The sequence below is a fragment of the Spermophilus citellus genome (assembly GCF_964194105.1).
Source record: "Spermophilus citellus genome assembly, chromosome: 11".
In the NCBI taxonomy this organism is placed as follows: domain Eukaryota; kingdom Metazoa; phylum Chordata; class Mammalia; order Rodentia; family Sciuridae; genus Spermophilus; species Spermophilus citellus.
Genome location: NC_138192.1, coordinates 66,279,644 through 66,303,096, shown reverse-complemented (window position 1 = coordinate 66,303,096; position 23,453 = coordinate 66,279,644). Strand labels below are relative to the sequence as shown.

The 23,453-nt window shown below is 35.0% G+C and overlaps 1 protein-coding gene across 1 annotated transcript; it reads left to right on the top strand.

Annotated features, from left to right (window-relative positions):
* Positions 1 to 11,780: 11,780 nt before the first annotated feature.
* GCG (glucagon) lies at positions 11,781 to 19,849 on the top strand (the record flags this gene model as incomplete). Its single annotated transcript, XM_081261818.1, has 5 exons — positions 11,781 to 11,843; positions 14,819 to 14,919; positions 16,430 to 16,591; positions 18,264 to 18,401; positions 19,702 to 19,849. The coding sequence occupies exons 2-5, from the start codon at positions 14,828 to 14,830 to the stop codon at positions 19,847 to 19,849; spliced, it is 540 nt and encodes a 179-aa protein (XP_081117944.1). The 5' UTR covers positions 11,781 to 11,843; positions 14,819 to 14,827.
* Positions 19,850 to 23,453: the final 3,604 nt, after the last annotated feature.

Below are 23,453 nucleotides of genomic sequence, written 5' to 3'. Positions count from 1 at the left end.
GTTTTTCTGAGGCTCTATTTACCAGGATGGAGTGAAATGCTTGATTGAATAGCAGTTGTTGATGCCCTAAAAGTGCTGAAATTGAAGTTTTTTCCCTGACCTAGGCAGGGAATGTGAGCATTGGTCTCTTGTGTGATGCTCAGATGAAAACATTCTTAAGGAACCCACCACCTTCTTTGATTAACTCATTTTATAGGATTTAAATAGATATCTGAAAAATCTTACATTGGAGGAATGGAACAGGTTGCCTAGGTGAAAAGTTAACAATTCCAGCAACCTCTGAGGCCAGCTAGGCAACCAGAATGAAGGGATCAGAATCAAGGAAGTCAACCACGGATCGGCCAGGAAGGTCCTGGTAAGCCAAGGGTGGGACTCGGAAAGCTGGGGGTTCATCCAGAGAAATAACAACTAAGTTCAGACTTGCAGTGTAGAAATGTGGGCTTACTGTGGCCAGAATTTTTGTCAACAGAAGCCCAAGGAGTGTGTTTTCAAATATAGACTCTCTCCCAATTTTGAACATTTGACAACTAATTTACAAGTAAAGAAAATTCTGTATGACAGATTTGGCCTGTAGGTATCAATTTCTATTTGGAATAATAGTTTTTTTTAATGTAGGTGCTCCATTTATATTATTTCATTTAATTTTTGAAGCTATTAATTAGATGTTAAAATATAAGTATTTATTAGTAGGAAAATGAGGTATGTGTTATGACCTCACCTAAGATCCCATAGGTCCAGGTCTACTGGACATGACCCTTCTACTATCACCAGAGTTCCATGTAACACTGGCTGTGCCTCTTGTCAAGTATTCTAGAAAAAAGAAATGGAATGCCTTTTCAGACAGCTTTTAATATATTTGGGTCATTAGGCAAATATTCTATAGAGTATCAACACCATGACCCTAGCCGTAGTAAGCTGTTACTAATCATTATTAGAATTTAAGTACAGTCAATGAAGTATCTATTTAGTGACTGATAAGTAAACATTTACAGGTGGGTTTTGAAAATGAACTTGTGCCCATCTATAATTTAGTGACTTCTAAAGGGGTCTACATTTTGTTTCTGGCCTCAGCAATATTGTGTGTATAAAAAAGGCAAGTCATTCAACATGTAAACTGAGTCTGTGACTGAAGTCAAAATGAAGCTAGCTTTCCAGTCTTTCCTTAGTTCTCCTCCACTCACTAGTGTTTATGTATTTCTTTTTTCTTCTTTACATTTAATTTTTTTTTTTTTTTGAGACAGGGTCTCATTAAATTGCTGTGGGTCTCACTAAATTGCTGAGGCTGGCCTTGAAATTGCTACCCTTCTTCCTCAGCCTCCTGAGCTCCTGGGATTACAAGTGTGCACCACCACAGGCCGTCCCAGTGTTTCTTTCATGTCTTCTCTCTGATGTTACCCCTACATTATGTCTTCCCACAGTTGTTCTCCTGCCAACTCCCACGCCATGGCCATAGAACTACAGATGGGGGCAGGGTAAAGAAAAGCTTCCAAGATATTGCACAAGAATCATCCTCAAGTTGGCACCATGTGTATCATGCCAAAAACATTCAGACTGCCAAAGCAGAGACTCCAGAGAAAAAGAACAATGAATGTTCAAGTTTTATTCCTTCAGATTAGATTTTTAAGAAAAACAAAAAAATAAAATTTAGAAGATTCCACATAAGATAAGTCTTTTATCTCTCTCCCATTTTAGTGAGTGGCTAACAATCTGTATTTTTAAAAAGTCATTTGTGTACCTCAAGGTTACAAAACAACTTTAATATATCCAGAGTACATTTGGTATGTACTTTTGCAAGCTACAGTAGCAGGAGCCATAAAATATTGTTTATATAATCTTCTATGGTAAAAAAAAAAAAACAACAATGTCCCTTTAAACCTTCTCTGATGTATTTATTTAGAATATTTTGCATGCTATTTTCTCTTAACAAAAAGTAGGATCTTATCAGTCTTAAAATTATAATAAACTCTATAAATAGCAACCCAATATTCATATGATCCTTGTGTCACACTTACCCCAAAATGGATAAAGTCATGGAAATAATGACTGTAAGTTGTTAAGATATATAATTTATTAAAATGTGTCATTTTATCATTAAAATTTCTTTTCACTTTTGGAAAAGATGTTAATGTGTATTATATATGCATTTCATATAAACATTCTAAACATATGTATCACACATATTTACATGTATAACATTATTTGTAGGGTCCCTATGCAGAATATATAAAGAATTCTTACAAATTCAACAATAAAAAGACAACACAATTAAAAAATGGGCAAAGGTCTTCAATGGACAGTTCTGCAGAGAAGATAATCAAGTATCCAAGAAATGCATGAAAAGATGCTCAACATCCTCAGTCATTAGGGAAATACAAATCAAAACAACAGTGAGATGCCACTTATTAGACTCATGGTATTATTATTCACAATAGTCCCAGGGTGTGAACAGCCTGAACAGCCATCAATGGGTGAATGGACAAACAAACTGAGGTGCATATACATGGGAATAATCAGCCATGAAAGGGAAGGAAGTACTAGTACATCCTACAATGTGGATGGATCTTGAATTCATATTAAGACACAAAGACTATTGTGTATTTCACTCATGTGAAAGGTCTAGAAGAGGTAAATCCATAGAGGCAAAATGCAAATGGGTGGTTGCCAGAGAATGGGAAACAGGAAAATGAGAGGAAGTGCATAAGGGTCATGGGCTTTTATTTTGGAGTGATGTGGGCAGTCTTGGCACCTAACAGAGGTGCTGATTGCACAACATCATGAATGGAGTAAATGCCAATGAGACACTCACTTCAAACGGGAGATTTTATTATTTGAATTTCACCTCAATATTTTTAAAGGATTTATTTTTCAATAATTAATTCAGTATAATTAATTCATAATAAATACTGAATCAGTTCTAGAATCAGTACAATTAAGTTCTGATATAAAATATATAGTGTATTCCAGGAAACTAGGCTTTTTAGCACTTTATGAATATCTATTTTGATCTATTCTTATTGCCAATAAGAATATTTTCATTCTCAATTAAAGAAAAAAACATAACATTTAAGTATGCTTACTTTAACCAGTTTCTACTCACATTGCCATAACTCTATAAAAGGCAGAGGAGAAACCCATAGAATTTACCCCCTCAGTTATTTCAAATTCCTATCTTACATCCTTGCACACACTCAAAATGCTTAAACCTCTCAAATGCCACATACTCCCTTCTCTGACCCCTGCATTCTAATCTTCCAGCTTCTTGCTCAATTGTCTCAACAGAGTCTTCCAAAAAGACTTTCTCAGGCACCCAGCCTCATCCAGTCTCCTTATTATGGCTCCAATTCTGCCTTCACATCTGCTCCTCCTTGCCATGACCTGCCCTGCCACAGGGCTCTCAATCCTATACTCTTTTTTTTTTTTTTTAAATGTTCTCTGTGAAATCTTCAGGTGTTAAAAAGAATGAAAAGTCAATCATGTGACTTATCCAAAATTCATGGTTCTGATTCTTTAAAAAGCAAAATTTCCACTGTCACTTTGGAAAGGAGCTGGCAATTTTTTCAGAGATTTATCACATAACCTAGCAATTCTGATTCTATATATTTACTAGCATATCTATAATCCCAGTGGCTTGAGAGGCTGAGGCAGGAGGATCATGAGTTCAAAGCCAGCCTCAGCAACTTAGCAAGGACCTACACAACTCAGTGAGACCTTGTCTCTAAATGAAACATAAAAAAAGGGCTGGGGATATGGCTCACTGGTTAAACCCCTGTGGTAATCCCCGGTACAAAAAATAAAAAATAATGAAGACAAAAACTTGTACATAAGTGTTTATAGCAGCATTATTCATCATAAGCAAAAAGTAGAAACAATCTAAATGTCCATCAACTGATTAATGGGTATAAAAGAATATGATATAGACATATTACTATATTATAGAAATAGTACTGAGCCATAAAAAGGAATGAATTACTGGTTCTCTCTGCAATGTGAATGAAACTTTAAAATATTATACTAAATAAAGACATCAAAAAGTGAAAGAAGGGGACTGGGGCTGTGGCTTAGCGTTAGCACACTTGCCTGGCATGTGTGAGGCGCTGGGTTCAATTCTCAGCACCGCATATAGATAAATAAAAATAAAGGTCTATCAACAACTAAAAACATTTTTATTAAAAAAATGAAAGGAGTATCCATTTTTGCTTCATAAGGATGATGATTACATGTTCCATGCCACTGTGTTGAGAACTGCTTCCCTCAGAACGGTGTTTCAATATTGGCACCTTATCTGTCTGACATTAACTTAGAGGACCCCATAACTAAATGCCTGAGAGCCATGGTACACTCCTACAAGCCCAGCTACTCTGGAAGCAAGGAGGCAGAAGGGTCCCAAGTTCAAGGCCAGTGAGAAAACTGACTGAGACCCTATCTCAAAAAAATAAATGAATAAACAAATGTATGGCATATAGCCAGTGGCAGCATGACTAGTTAGCATGTGCAAGGCCCTGGGTTCAATCCCTAGTATTGAAAAATAAATAAATAAACCAAAGGTCACATATTGAGTGATCCTATTTATATAAGATGTGCAGAATAAGCAAATATATATAAAAAGAGAGAACATAAATTGGTGGTTGTCAAGAGCTTGGAAACGAGACAAGGGAGAGTGACAGTTAGTGGGTATGGGCTTTCTTTTGGGGGTGATGAAAAAAATTCCAGATTTAGATAGTTACACAACATTCTTGAATACACTAAAAACTACTGAATCATACACTTAAAAAAAAACTAAACTACAAAAATAGCCCAATTGCCAGTTGTTTTGTATTTAGATGTCTCCCCATCTTAGCTAACTAGCAGCAATGAATGGATTTTAGACAACAGTCAGAGAAGATTCTGAGGACTTGGGGGATTTTGCTTGGAGTAAATGGTAGTTATTTCTATTCTTAGGAGGCTTGGTCTTTGTCCCCAAATTGTAAAAAATAAAATAAAATAAAATTTAAAAAATGTCCTCAAAGCATAGAAATATTGGGGCTGGGGTTGTGGCTCAGAAGTAGTGTGCTCACCTACCATGCATGAGACACACTGGGTTCAATCCTCAGCACCACATAAAAATAAAATAAAGATATTGTGTCCACCTATAACTAAAAAAATAAATATTTTTTAAAAGAATAGAAATATTTTAATTCAATTCAAATTATTATTATTATTTTAATAATCTGTGGCCTGCAATTCTCTATATGAATTCAGTTGGAAATGAAAAATATCATCTAATCTGCAGGATGGTGTTGTATGTAACTGCTGGAATGAATGACAATTGTACTTTTCACTAAGGTGTTTAGTCAAATGTATCTCTGAATTTATAATTTTAATTTAATTGTTTGCATCAATGTCAACTGTCCTAAATAATGTATTTATTAAGAACCAGTTTCCATAAAAACATTAGATGAAAACTGATGTTTAATAAATCAAATCAAATTTTAAGATATTCATTTGACTAAGTTCATTATCCTATTCATTATGCCTAGTGGTTGTGAGGAAGGGGAAGCCATGGGCCATGGTCCTTGGCTTTTACAGTTTGGATGATCAGACCTCTGGAAAAAGATGCTGGTAATTGTGGACCAGATACATGAAGAAGAATAAAGAGAGACTGTCATCCTCAGCCTTGGAAAGATCTTATTGTTAATCAATCCATTGCACTCCATGAAGACAAAGGATTTTATTAAAATGGGAATGAAAATTTAGGCCTTATGTCCTCTGGCAACATGGAAACAGGGAAGCAACTTGCCTTTCAGCAAGAAAGAGTAGGTATTGGAACACAGTATGGAAGACTTCTGGCCTCCAGAAATGATGCTGACTATAGAAATAAATTTTTCTGCAAATTTATTACAAAATTACAATGTAGGAAATATGCTGTAGGGTTGGAGAAAAAAATAGCCAAACAATAAAGTATAATAAATAAACCTCTGACAAAATAATAATAGCCTAGAATACTGTATGAATTATCTTCTATGATTATATCATTTCAATATCACCAGAAAAGTGGTCATCTCTTGCAATACATCTGATAAGAGTTGCCTACACTGAACAAGTGTCAGGCAGGGGGCAAGTCTGATTCCAAGGCCCAGTGAATAGAAAACAGTGTCCATAACTCCATTTTGCACTTTCTGCATTGTTTTTTTTTTTGTATCCAGATTTCAAATTTTAAATTTTCTAATGGTTGAAGTTACTTCCTTATACACAAGACTTTGAAAATTGCAATGTTTTAATTGGTTCACATTAAAGACTCTTAGAATCTTGAAAAAAAGTCTTTCCAGATGAGCAAGAGGTTGGATAAATGTAATGACATATGGTTTGTTTTTTATAGCTACAATATGCGAAAAATAGTAGCATAACACATGTATTCAATGATATATATGTATTTATACATATAAATATATATTCTGCTTATAAATTGTGACATAAGATTCTTTTGTACAAATGTGATTTTGTTTTCTTTCTCCTTCTTGTTCCCTTTAGGAATAAAAATAACAACTGAAACTTAGAACAATTTTAAACATCTCATTATGCCAGAGATCTTGCAAAAGATAAAATCAACGAATGCAAAGCCACGATGCTGCACTATCTCTTGCACAGATTCGAAATCGAGCTGAGCTGTTGACAGGGTCTCAGAGCCTCAGGGCAGGAAGACTGTCCACTGATCCTCTGACAAACCTCCCCTCCCCCAGCAGGCTTCCTCCAATCATTCCAGATGGATGGGTCATGGACCAACTCTTAAATATCTCACTGGAAGGGTATTTCTCACATCCTCTGGCTTCCCCTGGAAATTCTTCCTTTATTGCCCCTGAATACTTGAGCCCATCAAGTCATCGCAGAGATGTGAAGGAGGGCATCTGATGATTATATTCTATGGACTCAGTTTTGAATTTTCAAAAGACATTATTAAGTGAACTCAGAGCTTTTTATCTTCAAAGCTAAAATTAAAATAAACCTCAGTTGAGGCAAACATTTCCCTCAAATGCTGTATATAATTTTTTTCTGTGATCTTTTTTTTAAAATCTTTTGAAGGTTTACACCTATTTTCAGAAAACCCTTGTTATACAGAAGAGTGTTCTAACCTAAAAAAGAGCACTGCATATTGCAGTTACCTCCAAGAATAAAAACTGGACTGCAGACTCTTGAGGAAAGTTTGATCCCTTCTGTGGATTTCTCATATAGAGCAGAGGTGTAGCAGAAATGAGCTTTGTGTAATACAGAGAAGGAAGCTGCAGCCTGAGTTTCATTACCTCTGAATGGTGGCTCACTCTTCCACTTTCCCCATGACCTAGGCCCTGTGCTGCGCTTCCAGTTTACTTGCCAGCTCTGTTGCCACCACATGTCTCTGAACTGGACTGACTTTGCCTACCTTCTATTTATTAACTGAAAGGTCAGACTCTTTAGCTTAAAAAATGATAACTGATTCATTGGTGTCACACCTCTATCCCCATAATCATTTTATTGTAGTTCATTTTATTTTAACTTTTTAGTATAGAAAGTTTCAAATATACCTAAAGAAAGCAGAACCAGATAATAAACCCTGTTTACCCATCAGTCAACCTCAACAATTATCAGTGTTCTGTATTTTCTATCCTTCTATAATCACACTTTATACTCCTCTTTTAAAACTATTCCTTTTTTTTTTCTTTTAGTAAAATTTACACAAATTGAAATCACAAATCTTAGCTTTGCTATTTTGACAATTGGATAAATCTGGCAGCACATATCCTTATCACAATATAGAATATTTCCATCTTTCCAGAAAGTTCCCTCCCAGGCAATCCTCTCCTATCCTCTTCCAAGAAGCAACCAGAGCTCTGATTTTTTTTTAACCTTAATTTTGCCTGTTCTTGAACCTCTGTACATGATGCACCGAGCATGTAGTAGTTGCTTTGTGTGTCTAGCTTCTTTCATGCAGCATGATGTCTGTGTGATTTGTCCACGTTGTTGCCTGTATTTGCTGCTAATTCATTTTTGTTGTCTTTAAGTCGTGTTCCATGAGATAAATTCCTTAGCACTGTTTGCTTATTCTTTCTCTTGCTAATGGAGAGTTCAGTTGCTTCCAGTTTTAAAATATGGTAATAAAGCTTCTTTGAACATGTTATACAAGTTTGGGGAGACACATATATTTATTTCTCTTGGGTGAAGTAACTAGAAGTGGAATTGCTAGATCAAAGGGTAGTTGTACATTCAGTTTAACCTCTTTTTCAAAGTGGTTGTTTTTGTTGCTTTTCAAACTGCAATTTTATTGAACAGGTGTTTCAATTAAATGATCAAAACTGTCCAATAATATAAGATATATATATATATATATATATATATATATATAGAGAGAGAGAGAGAGAGAGAGAGAGAGAGAGAGAGAGAGAGAGAGAAGTATTCTCCATCCTGTTCCTGTCCACTCACTGTCCCTCAGTGAATGCTACAGGTAAGCACTTTCATCAGTTTCTTGTATATTCTTCTAATTTTTAATGTAATTATGAGTAGATAAACATATGTTTGGACTCCTCCGTTTTCTAGCACAAAAGATAGCCTTCTCTGTACAACCAGCCGGCACCTTCTTTTTCCAACAAAAACATATCTTGAAGTCTTTCCATATTGAAAAATATAGAGCTTTCTCATTCTTTTTCTAAACAGTAATCAACAGATGGCCTCTTGGATAAGTCCTACTTGTTACTATTATATATGGTACTGCAGCAAAGATCATTGTACCTGTATCATTACATAAATATGTAGGAATATATGTTGTATAATTTTTCAGAATAGCGCTTAAGCCTTACTGGGCTCAGAAAGAGGTATTTTTAATTTTCCTAAGTATTACTAAATTGATTTCCAAAGAGCTTGTAATGCTTTGTACTCTCACCAACCATGCATGGTTGCCCATAGACTTGTCACCAGAGTGAACTATGAGTGTGGATCCTGCCATTCTCAAACACTTCATTCTTGGTATCTTTAATGACTACAGAAAACTAAGGTTTCATGAGGTGAGGTTCTATGCAGAACCTGCTACATATTTGTGGTGCCATGTTGCAACATCATTGTCTAAAAAATTAGAAAATTTAGCCTTGTCTAAAAATTATTAAGAATTTAAGATGGTACGAACAGCATTAAGGCAAGCACAGACCCTCTCAGTGTGGGCCTCTGTGCAAATGTGCAGGTTTGAACTCAGGGAGATCCTTGGTACTAAATATCATAAAAAGCACAAAAATCTTTGAATAAGTAGCTTATTTTATCTTATTATTGATGTAAATTTTTGCATTTTATTCCATAAAACAAATTTCTTTTTATATTATTTTCATCAAATCAAATTGGCATAGCACAGATTTTATGGGGCAATATCCATTGGAAACTTGGGTACTCCCATGCTTCCTGATGCAAGAACTTTAGACAACACCACCCAGAACTTCACTGTTTCTGGAACAAGCTTTGTATCATTGGTAATATAAATTCAGGGCTGCTACCACTCTACTTCTCATCTAAATAACCAAACAACTGTAACTATGAGCATTGAAGGCCAAGTAGAGCCTGGCATTAAGACAGTTATGAAAGACCTGCACATCCAATTGCACTTGATGTTTGTTTTTATTTCTGACAACAACTTGCCATTAAGAAACCAACTTGTCACTCTTAGGATGAAGAGCAGTGCACTTTCCCTTTGGGTTCTTAATGTCTCTTCATTCTCAGAATGCTTATCTTCACTGTGTTGGGGCCCAAACATCAGTGTTATTGGACTGGGGATGAAGTTAGAGGAAGATGCCTGAATGAAGTTGTGATAATTACTTCTGAAGCAGTAGAAACTAAGCATTGTGGAAGAGAAGAAAAGTGTTTGATAGTGAAATGTTGGCAGAGGGTACTTACTTAGATGCTGGTGCTGTGTTGAGGGGCTTTATGTATACCAGCTACAGAGCTCCCCAGCGAGGGCTGCTCCACAGACAGGTAGTCTGACAAAGGAGAGAGTGAGGGAGAGGAAGAGGGAGAAGGAGAAGGAAAAGGAGAGGGAGAAAGGAGTAAATAAATGAGTAAATCTCAAAAAAAAAAAAAACACCAAGAAAAAATAAAGCGGAATGTGTCAAAACATTTCACTAAAATATGGCCATTATGCTCATAAAGATTGTAGTCAGAGAAAGGACAATTTAATTATATATTAAGCCAATCCACACTTTGAAATCATTACTGCATTCATGTTACTCCAGAGGGATCTAAGGCTTGATACCTTTCTCTGCTCTTTTGCCCCCTCTGCTGGTAGTGCCAAGAAGCAGTCCTCAGATCAACCCACCCACAACACCAGCAAGCAGGTGAAGAAAGTGAGATAGATCATTTATACAGCTCTATTTCTCAAACTTTAATATACGTAAGAATTTCCTACGGATATCCTGGATATCTCTTTAATTTAAGGTTCCAATTCAGTAATTCTGGGTGGGAGTATGAAATTCTGCATCTGCAACAAGTTCCCAAGTGATGGCTGGTCCTTGGACCAGACTTTGAATAGCAATGCTTCATACCATCACTAATCAGCACAGAAGCCCCTCAGTGTGGGTTCCCAATTTGACATGATGCTTTTATATATTGCCTTTATGTAGCTCTACATCCAGCAGTTGGTCTGAGGCACAATTTGAAAAGCTCATTTGGAATATTTCTTTAGTAATTGACTTCTCAATGATTGACTTCCATACATGTCATTGTCATGTAATGCAGTTGGTTGTATTAGAATTGTGGAATCTAGTTATGAAATGTTGCAATGATTTTGTCTATGAAATATCATGTTTTATTTTCAAAGGGACATTTAACCACACCTCTCATTTTACAAATCAGTAGCAGAAGCACAAAGAGAAAATGTTACTCAACCAAGGTCACACAGCTTGTTGATAGCAGCAGGAGTAAAATTATGCTGATGGGTTTTTGTGCTGTCTGACCACATTGTTCTGCATTTTTCTTTTCTCTGATATGACCAGAATCATATTTGGGACATTCTATAGATCACTATGGGCCTATATGGCAAAAGCATGAAAGTTTGGAAGTATGACAATAAGCATCTCACTTCAACAGTTTTTCTCACATCTCATTCTTTTGTAACCTAGTGATCCACCTTCCTATCAGTAAAGTTAGGCCTTAAATATTCAATCAAAAGAAAAAGAAATACTAGATCCTATATAATTAACATCACCTATATTTGATGTTTGGTCCTTATTTTTTCCTTTATCCTCTCTGCCCAAACCCAGTTTATTCAAACAAGACACATTAGGTTGTAAATGAAGCTCTTTCAAATTCCCCACAAAAGTAACACAGATTAATTTCATATAGCGGGAAAATGTCTTAAGTGAATTATGTGTTATTTGAAGAGAAGAATGAATGATTGATGATTCAGGCAAATTCATCATGGCTACGGAGCAAAAGAAGGACTTGTAAGACCCTCAATTGAGGCCATGTTCCTCAATAGCAAACTCACTTTAGAGATCTTAAGTGATTTGCATGCTTGACCGAGAAAATGAGTTTTCAAAACTGCCCTTTCCATTTCCAACAACAACAACAAAAAGGCACAAGAGTAAATAAAAAGTTTCCGGGTCTCTCTGAGGTCCCAGTAGGATGCAGATGAGTAAAACGAGTGGGCGAGGGAAATCATTTGTAACAAAACCTCATTATTTACAGATGAGAAATTTATATTGTCAGCATAATATCTGTGAGGCTAAACAGCTGGAGAGTATATAAAAGCAGAGCACTTGGATGCCAAACAGCAGAGCTCAGGGCACAGAGCACATCCAAAGTTTCAAAGAGGGCCCACTCTCTCTCCACCTGCTCTGCCCACACCACTCCATCAGAAGGTAAGATTCATGTTGGATGATTATCAAATTCTAAACCTGTGTGGGGGAAGTGTTAAGTATTTTTAAGAGAGCAAAATGTTGTGAATTTCCTTGATATTCTTCTTTGATTTTATTATTAATAATATGCAGGCTAGAATTGAGATAAAATATGATATCAAATATATTTGTACCTACTTTAACAAAATGAAGCCACAAAGTGATTCAGAGAAATTATCCTATGTGAGGATAGAAAATAAAAAAACAAAGACTCAGATGGATGCACTTGTTACAAGCCTTAACTGTTTTAAGAACTGCATGTTCAAATAAGTAGAAATATTCTGGAAAATAAATACTTGTCCTTGTATTTGATAGATGTGTGAACAGAAGGTGCCTTTTAAACTCAGAAATGTGTCCATTACAGAGGCTATAACAGTAATTGTTCCTTATCAATTAAAATCTCTTGTTTTCCAAAAGAGCAGTTTCAGTATCGTCTTTCCAATATTTGAATTTCTGATGTCTGTCAAATAATCAAAGTCCATGAAATCAGTTCTTTGTGAATAAGACGTAACATGGTGCGGAGAACAAGTATCATTTATTATTGTGGATTTATTTGAATGGCTATGATTAAAGCCATAAATTAATAATTAGGTACTAGGTATTGAGGACCAATAGTAATAATAAACACTCAAGTAGCTATACTCTAAAATGGAATTTTAGAACATCTCTTTAGAAAAAAATCAAGGTACTTATTTAGACTCTCAAAGAAAGAAAATAAATTTACAAAGATCCTCAAGGAAGTAAATGATTAAGTAGTATGTTTTTCAGTACATACTGGGGTTCTGTTATGAACCAACCAGTTTTAAAAGTATTTATGTGGCCTAAAAAATCAATATATTTAGGAATGTAATACAATGTCTTCTTTCCTAAGCCTAAAAGTCTTCCTAAAAGGGAATATTACTATTACCATATTTCCTGTTAGGGTTTTGCTCTCAAAAAGCAGCATACTCTGTACTTAGGCTATATACGGAGGGGGAAAGTAATCCTAAATTTGTTTCTTATTTTAAATAAAATTTTGGTATTAAATTAACAATATTTAATTTCTCAACAATTATGTTCAAACAGTGAAATATCTCTATTCTTTTTTACAATTCTGTCAACCTTCTAAAATGAATGAATGAGATTTTAAAAGGCAGTTCTATCAGTAGAACTCATTATAGGATTGCATTATAGGGATTTGAACACTCCTTTCTGGGTTGCTTCTTGTTCCATCAGCTCCCACATTGGTAGAATACCACATGCTCTAATAAATCTGCCCCAATAGAAAGTAATAGGAGACATGGCAAAACCTGTAGGGACTTTGGGTGGAAATCGTTTACTCAAAACTAAATTGACAGTTTTCAGTCTTTTACATGAAACTTTCCAAAAGAGGTATAACTCTCTATATTAAAAGGTGGTGACTTTAAGTTTTAAATATTCCTGAAAGATATTATAATTGAGAGTTATAATCAACACTAACTAAATAGATGGCAAGGTTTCTGAGGTTTGCCAACTGGTTAAACTGAAATATGGCAAAATGCCAAAATTAGTAATTTAATGCTAATGAATAAGAAGGGTGAATGCATAATTCCCATTATGTTGCTTTGTCTAATTGGCTGCCTAATATATAAGTACTAAATATTTCAGAGACTAAATTCATCTCTGCAGGTATTATACTCTCTGTGTTTTAGTGCCAGAGATAAATAGTAAATATGGCAAGAATGTTAAAGAAAAGATTGATAGTTTAAAATGATAATATTTGTAAAATCCTTATTCCAAACCAAATGTCATTTACTAAAAATACTCATTCAATTTATTTATGGATAAACATAATGAATCTTGGATTGAAATCCCCTTTTCTAGAAAAAAAAGAAAGAAAGAAAGAAACATGGTTAAGTTTGAAAGAAGCAGAGAGAGGTTCATGACAAATAGTGGACTTGAGGTTTCCATTCAGAAAGTAGAGGCTCTTGCTCCACAGGGGTATTCTGCCGGATATTCGTAGGTGCCTGTCCCCATTCACACCACATCACCACATCCTTGGCATCTTAGGGCTGGTGATATAAGGATCACGAGGCATCTGCTTGTGATATAAGGATAAGAAATCCGGTGTGTCCTACAATTAGGGCTTTGGTGTCACCCACAGGAAAAGTTATGTCCTGGACTGAATCCAATTATGAAACAACCTGGGGACTTCTGAGACTTCAGAAGCAAGCACTAATTTCCTTTATGATACTAATTTCTTAGTTTCTTAGTTGTGATTGTTCAAGTTGCCAGAAGCATTAGTTCTTGTTGCAAATTGCTTGTCTTTAGAATGATTTTTTCCCTTTAATTTAGAACAGGTCAAAGCACCCTAAAATACCTCAAATCTGTTGGCCGCTTTATAATTACAAAGTCTAGACCAAGTTACACTATTTAAAATATAAATGAATAATACATCTGAACCGACAGCTGGTATGCCAAGTTGTAGCCTGAGGCTGCTTTAAGATGGTTGAAATGCAGTATAATGTAAATGCTTGGAAGTGAAGGACTATTAATTGAAAGCCAGACTGATAGTGAAGGGGGTGGCATTATGGATAAGGTGCCATTCAGGCTAACCATATGTGGCATATCATCTACAGTGGGAATTTTAAATGTTTATTGTGGACATCTTTTATTTCAAGTCTGGAAATGAGCCTTTTAATCATTAACAGAAGTGTCCTACATTAATGAAAAAGCTTAATGAAGGAGCACATTTTATATATATATATATATTCTTTTTTTGCCTCTAAAAATCTAGGGAAATTTTAAAATTATTTGGAATTAAGATAGAATTATAATCAGAATAAAATTGATCAGATTAGCTTTTCTTTCTTCTTATAATATTTGGTGAGTGGAAATCTAACTCCCCTGGCCTGACATGTTTATATAGGGTTGCCTGCCCCCTGCCCTTTCCTTCCCTACTCCCTGCTGTGTCCTGACAGGCAGCAAAGATGAAGAACATTTACTTTGTGGCCGGATTGTTTATAATGCTGGTGCAAGGAAGCTGGCAACTATCCCTTCAAGACACAGAGGAGAAAACCAGGTATGAAATCCTTACACTTTAAGTAACATAGTACTGTAGTTAGAAGAGAGACTGGGGGAACAGGACAGGCGAGTGGGATCTCTGGAATTAAGGGCATACATCCTCCATACTTCTCAAATGCTTATAGTATGATGGTGATAAAGACAGTCTTTTCTGGAGTATGGATCATGATATGTGTTGTTTCACAATCAAAGGGGTGAGGGACGTGGAAAAACATCTTCAGGGAAAATTACAGCTCTTTGAATTCTTCAGATGATCCAATCTGATCTATCCATTCATTATCCATGTACTGCACAGTAGATTATTTTAATTATTCTCACTAACTCTTTTCTCTTTTTACTCCTTTTAAAAATAACATTGTTCTTTTCTAATTGTAAAAATCATACATGTTCATGATGGAAAATTTGAAAACTATGCAAAAAAAAAAAAAACTTAAGTGCTCAAAATTCCACTATCCAAAGAAAACTATTCAAAATAGAGAAAAGTGGTATATTGCTTTGGGTTCTATGTATATTGTATTTAAATCTCTCTCTACTTATATGGTTTTGTAACATATTTTTTTTCATTTACCATTGTGTTGTTAGCTTTTTCTTCTATCATTAGAATATCTATTAAACTTATGATACTTAACAGTTGCATACTATTTCACCCAAGAAATTTTCAACCTTTATTTAGTTATTTCTCTTCTATTGGACACTTGAAGAGATCTTCAAATTTTCTCGTGAGGAGTACTACAAATAACATTTCTGCATATACACTTTTTCCTACATTTCTTATTATTTTCTGATGGTAGATTTGTAGTAGAAGAATTATTATGTTCAAGGGTTTTAATGAGTTTAAACCTTTTTTAGTACCTTGCTAAGTTTCCTTCCAGAAAAGCCATATACATGTGCATTGCCATTAGCAATATAGAAATATTTTATTCTCCCTAATATTTAATCATTGCTAATTTGACAGGTAAAAATAGTATTCTATTCCGGGGGTACCAATCCCATTGAATAGTTCCACATATATTTACCATGCCAACCAACTGTTGATTACTGGCATAAGAATTATCCACCATATAGTTTCAAATTAGCAAGTGATCGTTTTTCATGTCTGTCTTTGAACTTTTAATTTTCTTTCTTCCACCATTAGCTACCACATGAATAGGTGATTGAGCTATATTTTTGTATTAATATATTCAAAACAAGCTTGGGAACATAAATGTGCTAACCAAAACAAATGATTTGTGATTCTTTACTCTTTTAAAATATTCAAGTCACTGTTCTTTTCTGTCATTATTAGCATTACTGTGAGTAGATTCATTAGCTGAAAAGGGATTTATTTGATCCCATTTCAGAAAATTAATGAAGTCAGTTAAGAAACCTGTTACTAGAATTCAGAATAAGAGTGTATTCAACTATGAGATTCCCATGAGAAGCAAAGGTCTCACTGAAATACCTATTGAAACAGCTGCGAATGGCTCATGTGGATAGTCTTGTGATACACCTATCTCTGTTCTTCACAGATCCTTCCCGGCTTCACAGACAGACCCCCTGAATGATCCTGACCAGATGAATGAAGACAAGCGTCATTCGCAGGGCACATTCACCAGTGACTACAGCAAGTACCTAGACTCCAGGCGTGCCCAGGACTTTGTGCAGTGGCTGATGAATACCAAGAGAAACAGGTCAGAGTCTAAATCTGCTCCAAAATTTATTCACAAATGTATGAAACATGTCCAAATTTTTTTTCATGACCTTTTAAAGTCATCGTACTTTTCTAGTAATGCCCAGAAGCCCTTTCAACTTTGATTATTTTCAAGGCTGGAGAGACTGTCCTTTGTATTAGGCCTCTGAGTGTCTCACTCTTCACCCCTCCAAATGCCTTACCCACATTCCAAGGGCACATAGACTTTATTTTCCCATCTGTGGTCTTAGTGATATGTACTCTCATTCACTTTTACCTAAAGTTGAACATGAATTTCTGTGGATCTGCAAGGTTAGGAATTTAATTTCTGACAAAAGAGAGAGCAAATTCCGTACTCCCTTTTGGGGTTCAAACCCATGGCTGTGATCACATTAAAATGATCCCCCCGCCAAGTTAATCGTGGTAAGGAATGGAAACAGATGCATTCCTTTTCTTGTAAAAGAAAATCCAAGATATGCATTTAAAATTACAGCCTAGCTAGCTGCACGGCATAAAGAGAGAAGGCGGCAAATAAGAACACAAACCTATCGTAAGGCATACATTTTAATGTTGGATTTTCTTTGACGAGTGTTGGGGTTTTGCTGCTCCTAGGCTACTGGAGAAAATTATCCACATGGGTTTCACAGAGATGGTAGAATTTCACAATTTCTTTGGAGGATAGCCCACAAGGGGAAGGGAGTTATGCATACAAAGTAGCTGAAGGAATCTAAGAATCAGGAAAAGGACATAGATTTGTCTGGATGAAGGAGAAGGAAGAAAGGAGTGAGAGCAGAAGAGAGAGCACAAGCAAGCAGGAGAAACAGGAGACATAGAGTTGTCAACCAGAGTTAACCTTAAATGGGAGGGTCCAACTGCAGGAAAGTCGGCCGTCAAGGTCAGGGGAGTTACTGGAAGACATCTCTGTCGAGGACTCCATGTAGAGTTACCAAGAAATCTGAGAAATCTCAGATTTATACAAACGGAAAACACTGTCCTCTTTTTCTGTATGGAAATGCCACAACTTGGTAAATAAAAATATAACAATCCTCACTCTCCGGTGTTTGCTATATGTTTAAGATGAAACCTTCCGGAGGCAAAATGCATGCTGGACAGACGAGAGCAGCAGATGCCTCCTCCCCAGAGGACTCTGCACAAACTTGTGCCTGATGTGGGATTATCTTCCTTGTTTTCCTCCTAGCAGATCACACATTTTCTTTAATCCATACTGTGTGATTCTTTCCATGACATTTGGAGATGGTCCTTTGCTTTCCTTTGAATCAATCAACTAACGATGACCCTGTACATCCTAATAACAAATACCTAACTTGCTGGTGAGTAGCAAAGCACAGTGGATAGTCTACATCTATTGAGAATAAAGTAACAAATAATGCAGCTTTCATCCGCAATGGCACAGGTGAGCAGGGGAGGTGAGAACAGGTATACTGGGAAGGAAGGTCATGCTTTGGTCATTTCCTAAGTGCCATTGGCCCTCTCCCACCAGTTTTCAATCCAGATCATGAATATAACTTCAAAATGAAACCCCAGCCACCTGAATCTCCCAAACTCACTAAACCCCTTGTTCTTCAGATCCTGAACCTGAGGTTGCCACTGCTTTAAGTGAGAACCATATTGCCAAAGAGACAAAGCTTCAACTTAACTCACATTTCTTTCAGGAATAACATTGCCAAACGTCATGATGAATTTGAGAGACATGCTGAAGGAACCTTTACCAGTGATGTAAGTTCTTACTTGGAAGGTCAAGCTGCCAAGGAATTCATTGCTTGGCTGGTGAAAGGCCGAGAAAGGCGAGAGTAAGTCTGTACATTCTTATCTGACATTTTTTTCCTTGATGCAGAAAATTTAATAGTATAGTTACCTATATATGGATCTGGATTAAAGAAGCAATTAGTATAGTCTCATCAACTAAGACTATAACCTATATTGATAAGGATTAATATAAAAATTTTGCAACAGGCATTAATAATGATTACAGTAGGCTACATTTTTATTCTCCACTATTATCATGTATAATTGGATATTGACTTTCAAGGTGAGGACAGAAACATTTTAGAGTAAACATTATGCTTTTGAAAATCTCACTAGAACAACAAATTTAAATGAGTACTGTCCCAGGAAAGCTGAAGATAAGGAAAAGAAACACATAGTACTGAAAACTTAAAATATTTCATTATTTGAATAAAATTTTTATATTTAAAACTTGACTTGAAGTAGTTACATATATACATATGTGATCAACATATATTCACGTATGAGCAGATATTTGGATTAGTGTGTGATAAAAACTAAAAACAACCAAACATAAAATGCTAATGAAATGACACTCAGGGTACAGAAATGTCCATATATTTAAACACATACTTAGTTTTTTGATAGGTTTATCATATAGATATCCATTAAATCAAAATTGAAAATGGAACTAGGATTTTTAGTTACTTGCTTAGATCTTACACCACAAAGGACCCCTACACTCTTTGTGACTATTTTTTATTAGCATTTTAAATATAAGATACATGAAATTTATGTTCAACACTGATTTTTAAATTGAATTTGGAATACAGATCTTAAGATAAAAAAGGAAATATTATGTGGCTAATTTTTAAAACATTAGCAACCAAACTTGCAAAACCAATGGTAAATAGTTGTTCTTGAGCATATTTAATAGTGTTATAAGGGATATTAAAAATTCTACTATGACAAATAAGAAAAAGAGAAAAATTGGAACCTTTAATACTTGCCTTTTGCAAAGCTATCTTGACAATTGTTGCTTTTATAAAATGTGATAGATCTTGTTGAATCGTAGACAAGTTAACAGTATCAATAATAGCTCTGTGTTGCTAAAATCTTTGAAACTACCTGGAATTTTAAAAAGGGCATAGAATTATTTGACTTGATTTCAAATCCCCACTCTGAAACCTTCTACCTTTCCATCAGTCACCAGCTCACACAGTATCCCAGTTCAATAGTAGGCCCTCTACACATAGATTCCTGAACTTCTCAACAACCCTCACACATGTTGCTGATAGTAGGTAATCCATACACATTTATTTAAAATATCTATCCAAACACTAACTTTAAGCCTTGTTTTCTTAGTTTCCCAGAAGAAGTTACCATCGTTGAAGAACTCCGCCGCAGACACGCAGATGGCTCTTTCTCAGATGAGATGAACACAGTTCTTGATAACCTTGCCACCAGGGACTTCATCAACTGGCTGATTCAGACCAAAATCACTGACAGGTGACAGCTCATTAGCTAATTCTGACAAGCATTAAACCTTTTATAATCATTGATCATCATACTGCTACAAGTTGTTTCCTATGTGAAGGAGAATTTGACTCTCCTGATATGTAATAAAATTTTGTATTTTTAAATTATTTAAGAAAACATCATTCTATCTATTTTTCATCATTATAATTTTTTATCCATTAACTCATTTATTCCAAAAACCTTTACTGCCTATGGGAGTTAGAAGCACAGATATGAATGAAACATGGAGATGTGAAGTCACATATTAATGTAACAATTGCTATATGTCCAAATTGTCACATATGCTGAAATTTTAGCACAAAAGTAAAATGTCAGTATATGTGGTGTTATTTGCTTCATTTAATAAGCATAGTAATAACAATTAAATGCAAATAACCACTAACTTGGTGGATTTTAATTATTTCTATAATTTTTCATGAATTGTTATATTTTATGATGGGCAGACTTTAGAGATAAATCATCTTTAAATGAAAATATGTCATGTGTCCAAAAGATTGGGGGATTCACAGATGAAGGGATCAATAAACAACTTTTATCAAAAATCATTAAAATGTTTTCAACATAAGTTAGCTATATCTTCTGGTTATGATAATATGTTAAATCATTGTTTTTATTTTTTATCTGTAGGAAATAACTATGTCATTATTCAAGACCATCTTCACACCATCACTTGCCAGCCACTTGGGATGTTTGAAATTTTAAGTTCTGTAAATTTAAGAGATGTATTCTGAAGCCATATTGCTTTGCATGCCAATAAGTGAATTTTCTTTTAGCATTGTGTAGCCAAAAGATTGTAAATGGAATAAACTATTGTCAGAGTATTGCTAAATTATCAGCTTTAAAATATAAAAGTACTAGATTCTTTTATTTTCTTCTTATTTTGAATGAAGAACCCCCACCCATTTACATTTAGCAGTGCAATTATTTTTCTATGATATAATTTGTAAATGTAAATTATTGAAATCACAACATATCTGCATCAGAATAATAAGAGAAGAGAAAATCTGGCCACAGTGATGAAACTGAAAAGAGAACTTCCATCTTGAAGCCTTCATCATAAAAATGTTCAGCTTTTAATATATCAAACATAGTTATAAATAAAACTTTTAAGCTTCTTTACCATTGTCTTTTTTTCTCTATCTGCCTACTTCCAACACAGTTTCTGCCTAAGCTGGTAACCTAAAATTCAAGACTAATGCAAAAATATGACTCCATGTTTTGAATGATTGCAGGATGCTTTAACATTTTGAGCCATCATTGAAAAGCCAAGGCTTTTTATATAAAAATATTCATTTCTGGTTTATCTTGAAAGAGCAGGTCAGCAGGCAGTATTAGACTCAAAAGGCAAATCTCTCCAAGTGCTCTGTAACAGCTGACACTTTTTTAAAGATTCAGCCTGTCCCCTGTTCATTACAGTGGCCCATACACATACATATGCATACACCAGCACACATCCTATCTAGATTGGATATGCACAACTAGTCACTTACCCCCAGCCCACTTTATAAACCTCACCTCCCAGTAGACACTCAAGTTTGTCCAAAATTCCCTATACCCTGGTTTCTCTATTCTGCAAGGGCCAATATCTTAGGCCAGCCTTATGCTGATTGACATGCCCATGGTTATTTCCATCTGTCTTTCTCTATCTCAATAGCTCCCATAAACTTACCCACCAATAAGATTCCAAAGTTAGTAAATTTATTTTTATACTTTTATCAGCAGTAGTGAACTTGAAGTAATATTTTAATATTCATTTTCACTCATTTATATATGATCAACCTTTCCTGGGTTGAATGGAAAATTTAAGACTAGAATTACCTAAGTTAGTCTAGTGCTAGCTGAGGATCCTGCACAGTTTAAGTTCTTTGAGTCTAAGTTTCTTATGTGAAAAAGCAAAATTAAAACCATCTCAGCACCATGATATCTTATAAACATCTTTATTCACAACCCTGCATTTGCTTCACCATGAGGTTCATTAATAACAGGATACTAAAGACCTAAACATGAAACTTCTCAGGACAAAAAGTACCTTTGTATGTGTCAAGATGTGTCAGTCTCTCCAGACCAAACCATGTCTTACTCCAAAGCATTTCAAAGGGGGAATCTAACAAGCTACATAAAGTAATATCATTTTAAAGTAAAAGATGGCTATGCTGATTGTTAAAGCATTCAACGAGTAAGATTAAATCCAGAGGCAGGAAGTCCAAAGGTAGACATGTCAGGAATAGCTCATGATCTTTTTCTTTCTGGTCTGCCGTCATTAACAAATGGTCCCCCCCCCCCCCATGGCTACCTCAAGATTAAAAGATCGCTGCCCCTTCTTCCAGCTCCTGTCTACTTTCTATGGAATATGAAAAGGAAAAGTCATAAGAATGAGTAGAAAGGGAAAGATAATATAGAGGAAAAAGAAAAGAAGCATAGGAAAGAACTAACAACCAGAAAAGGAATGCACCAACTTAAAGAATCAACAGATTTTGAATTATGTATTTTTTTACTGGTTCTTTTTAGTTTATACATGATATTAGAATCCACCTGACATAATAATCAAAGCATGGAGTATAACATGTTTTCTTATTGGTTCTTTTCAGTTTATACATGGTATTAGAATCCATTTGACATAATAATCAGAGCATGGAATATATCATGTTCTATTGGATGTACTCAATGGTGAGATTCACGGTGGCATATTCATGTAAGCACATAGGAAAGTTATGGCCAATTCATTCCACCATCTTTCCTTTTGGCCAGAAATATAACCCATGATGCATTCTGACAACAAGATAGGCTGATAAATGCTGTATTTCAGCAGGATACATTGCATCTCTCACAAAACCAAGACTCTACCAGTAAGGAAAAGGGAAAGTGAATATTATACAGGCCACTAAGATCAAAAGGCATATATATTACCACAGTCAGGACAGAGACCCTAAATTCCTTTTACTATCACCCTTTGTAGTATGGAGCTATTTAAGTTCAAACTGTTTGAGAAACCCTAGACTCGCTCTGAATACAGTGAATAAAGGTAAAATATCCAACAAGAAACATGTTGGAGAGTATTCAGTATGAGATGGATACAAATATGTTATATCTTTAACTACAGAACTAAGATCAAATAATTAGGATAAAGAAGTAAAGGAGCCAGGTGGAATGAGCATATTGTGTTTTGTTAATGGAAAACACTATGTTAATATTCATACTTATATAAAACAATATTACAAAATTGAGGCTAACAGAAGTCATATCAATCAGTATAAATGAATTTTAACCACGTATTAAGAAAAAGATTACCAGAATAACAAATAATGCTAAATTCAGATAGATGCATGCTGTATTCAAAAGACACACCTAAAACAAAAGATACAGAAAGATTAAAATGAAGGTATTAAAAATAAGTGAGAAAAGAAACCAGGCAATTGTAAATATCAACAATGATGAAATTTGGTTCTTTGACTAGATTAATACAATTAATAAATCCCTAGCAAGACTACACAGTAAATAAATAAATTACCAAAATGCTTTAATTAAAGTAGACATTCCTAAAGTTCTCATTGACAATAAAAGCATTTATAAGAATATGC